The sequence below is a fragment of the Myotis lucifugus genome, unplaced genomic scaffold, assembly GCF_000147115.1.
Source record: "Myotis lucifugus unplaced genomic scaffold, Myoluc2.0 scaffold_555, whole genome shotgun sequence".
Taxonomy (NCBI): Eukaryota; Metazoa; Chordata; class Mammalia; order Chiroptera; family Vespertilionidae; genus Myotis; species Myotis lucifugus.
This window is the reverse complement of record NW_005871603.1, coordinates 314,362-317,457: the sequence shown is the minus strand read 5'-3', so window position 1 is coordinate 317,457 and position 3,096 is coordinate 314,362. Positions and strand designations below refer to the sequence as shown.

General features: G+C 62.5%; 1 protein-coding gene across 7 annotated transcripts in view; it reads left to right on the top strand.

The window, feature by feature from the left end:
* The window catches only part of UCKL1 (uridine-cytidine kinase 1 like 1), a 9,599-nt gene extending 6,855 nt beyond the window's left edge, over positions 1-2,744 (top strand). For 3 of the 7 annotated variants that reach the window (XM_023745544.1, XM_023745545.1, XM_023745541.1), the window contains 6 exons: positions 1,404-1,502; positions 1,572-1,802; positions 1,883-2,005; positions 2,089-2,196; positions 2,267-2,423; positions 2,506-2,744. In XM_023745544.1, the coding sequence (XP_023601312.1) occupies positions 1,404-1,502; positions 1,572-1,802; positions 1,883-2,005; positions 2,089-2,196; positions 2,267-2,423; positions 2,506-2,585 (798 nt within the window). In that variant the 3' untranslated portion in view covers positions 2,586-2,744. Of the gene's footprint in view, positions 1-632; positions 653-1,386; positions 1,503-1,571; positions 1,803-1,882; positions 2,006-2,088; positions 2,197-2,266; positions 2,424-2,505 lie in introns of those variants that run through there. The other 4 variants (XM_023745542.1, XM_006104229.3, XR_002826605.1 and 1 more) reach the window with 4 other exon arrangements.
* The last annotated feature ends 352 nt before the right edge of the window (positions 2,745-3,096 follow it).

Genomic DNA, 3,096 nt, shown 5'->3' with positions numbered 1-3,096 from the left:
GGCCCCCTGCCCACCCTGGGCCAGTGTGCAGACAGAGCCAGTGGAGTCCTGGGGTGCTATCCTGTCCCCACACAGCGGGCAGCATGAGTGACCTGCTTTCTGTGGAGTCAGGATATGCTGGGCTGATTTCCAGCTGCAGGAGAGGTGGCCAGGGCCACGCTCAGAGCCCCTAAGCTCCACTGTGCTGGAGCCGCTCGCTGCTGCCACTGCGTGGTCCCTGGCTCACCACGTGGGCCCTGGCACCCGCGGTCTCCTGCGCCAGGCCCACTGCAAGCCTCTGCTCTGAGAAAAACAGTTTCCGGGGTTTCCGATTGGAGAAAACACCTAAGCACAGCCAGTGACAGTTCCCCTCCTCTGTCAGCCAAGGACCTGGCGCCCCCCCCCCCCCCACCACCTCCGCAGCCAGGAGGTGCTGCCTGTGGGTGGGCGGGGTGACATCCTGGGTCACCCTCCAGGGCTTCCTGCGTCTGGTCCTGGCCCTCTGGCCTCTGCTCCTCCCCAGGCCACTGGCTGCAGGGCCCGTACTTCCTGCTGAGTGGTCTTTTCTCTGTTCTTTTCCTCCTCTCTGTAAACCTGGGGTTGCCTGCCCTTCCCTCCCCGACATGCTCTGCACCTCCTCACCTGGCAAGCAGAGGAAGCTGCGCTGGGATATGTGAGGATGAGTGCAGTGCCTGGTGTGGTGCCTGGGGGCTGTGCTGGCTGCACCTGCCTGCCCTTCCTCTCCCCTCCCCTCCTGCCCACACCTCCCCCCTGGCTCCCCCTGACCCTTCCCCTTTCCCTACTCCTGTTCCCCGCTCCCTCCAGGCATGGGGCAGCAGGGGCGCTTCAGCCAGCTTTGTCCCCCTCTCCTGAGGGGCCTCACATCCCCTGGGGGGAAGGGTCAGGGCTTGCCCCAAAGCTCAGCTGTTCCCTTAGAGCAGGGGTGGGGAGCATCTGCCTGTATCTGGCCCTCGAAATCATGGGGTCTGGCCTGCCGAGGCATCAGGGGTGAGTTAATTGCATGTGTGACCAAACAGAGCAGGCTAATCTTTAGGTTGATAATTGTGTATGGCCCACGAATGAGGTTATAAAGATCGTGTGGCCCTTGGCTGGGAAGAGGTTGCCCACCCCTGCCTTAGGGAGAGGTGTCGGGTGGGGGCTCAGTGCAGGCTCAGGCCGCCCACTGCCTGGCCCCAGCCTCGGGGAGGGAGGCTCCCACTGCAGCTGGCTTCCTGCCTAAAGGTCGGCTGCTCTGCCTTCCTGTCCTTTAACCTTTGCCTTGTCCCTGAGGGGGCGGGGCCATCTCAGGCCAGGGCCCTCCCTCCAGGTGAAGAGGGAGGCGGCAGCTCTCACCGGCACCACCGGCCGTCCCACCGGAGCGGGAGGATGGCCGTGGGAGAAGCTCAGTCAGTTTGTGTCCCCAGGGCCGCGCTGGCCTCGGCGCACCAGTGCCACCCGCTGCCGCGGACGCTGAGTGTCCTCAAGAGCACGCCTCAGGTGCGGGGCATGCACACCATCATCAGGTGAGGGCGCTCGCTGGGGCGGCGGGGCAGGGCGGGCGGGGCGCCTTTTGCTGAAGCCCAGGCCCACAGGGACAAGGAGACCAGCCGGGACGAGTTCATCTTCTACTCCAAGAGGCTGATGCGGCTGCTCATCGAGCACGCGCTGTCCTTCCTGCCCTTCCAGGTGTGCAGGGCTGGGTGGGGGGTGGGGCGCGCAGCCCCTCGTGCTCATCAGCGCCCCCAACCTCTGTGCTGCAGGACTGCGTCGTGCAGACCCCGCAGGGGCAGGACTATGCCGGCAAGTGCTACGCAGGGAAGCAGGTATCAAATGGGTGGGGCAGGGGCCTGGGCTGGGCTGGGGTGGCCTGTGAGGCGGGGTCCAGCTCAGCCGTCCTCCTCAGATCACTGGCGTGTCCATCCTGCGGGCGGGGGAGACCATGGAGCCGGCGCTGCGGGCGGTGTGCAAGGACGTGCGCATCGGCACGATCCTCATCCAGACCAACCAGCTCACCGGGGAGCCGGAGGTGCGTGCGGGGAGCCAGAGGTGCGGGCGGGGCCTAAGGCGCGGCCCTGGGTTGGGGTCCTCTGACGTTCTGGCTTCCACCAGCTCCACTACCTGCGGCTGCCCAAGGACATAAGTGACGACCACGTGATCCTCATGGACTGCACCGTGTCCACGGGTGCCGCGGCCATGATGGCTGTGCGCGTGCTCCTGGTGAGTGGACCGTGCGGCTGCGGGCGGAGGGGCTGGGCTGGGATTCCCCATCCTGTCCCTTCTGGCGCAGGACCACGATGTGCCCGAGGACAAGATCTTCCTGCTGTCGCTGCTCATGGCGGAGATGGGTGTTCACTCGGTGGCTTACGCGTTCCCACGCGTGAGAATCATCACCACGGCCGTGGACAAGCGTGTCAATGACCTGTTCCGCATCATCCCCGGCATCGGTGAGGCTGCCTAGGCCAGTCCGCGGGGCTTGGGAGCCACAGGGCCCGAGTCCCCACCATAAGGGTCTGCTTCTTTCTCTAGGGAACTTCGGTGACCGCTACTTTGGGACTGACGCCGTCCCCGAAGGCAGCGACGAGGAGGAGGTGGCCTCCATGGGTTAGCTAGCCGCCAGTCTCTTCCATCTGCGTCCCCACCCAACCTCCTGCCTCCTGGCCCTGCTTGCAGAGTACAGACATGAACTTATTCCAGTTTAAAGTGCTACCAGGATAACTTACTCTCTACCTTTTTTTTTTTTAAATAAATCTTTATTGTTCAGATTATTACAGTTGTTCCCCTTTATTCCCCCCATAGCTCCCCTCCACCCAGTTCCCACCCCACCCTCTGCCCTTACCCCCGCACTGTCCTCATCCATAGGTGTACGCTTTTTGTCGCCAGGTCAAAGGTCATACACATGGAAAATGTAGCTATTTCCATCCGCAACGTGTCCCTGTGCTCGGAAAGGTCTCTCACGACTTGTTCACACTCTACTCAGAAAGGGTACGGAGACACATAACGGCTTTTTAAAATAATGTGTCCTCTTATGTTTAAAATGAGGATTTCGCTACCAAAACTGAGGAGAAAGCAACACTACAGCTGCTCTCACCCCTCTCGCCCTTCGGGTGATAGTTGTGT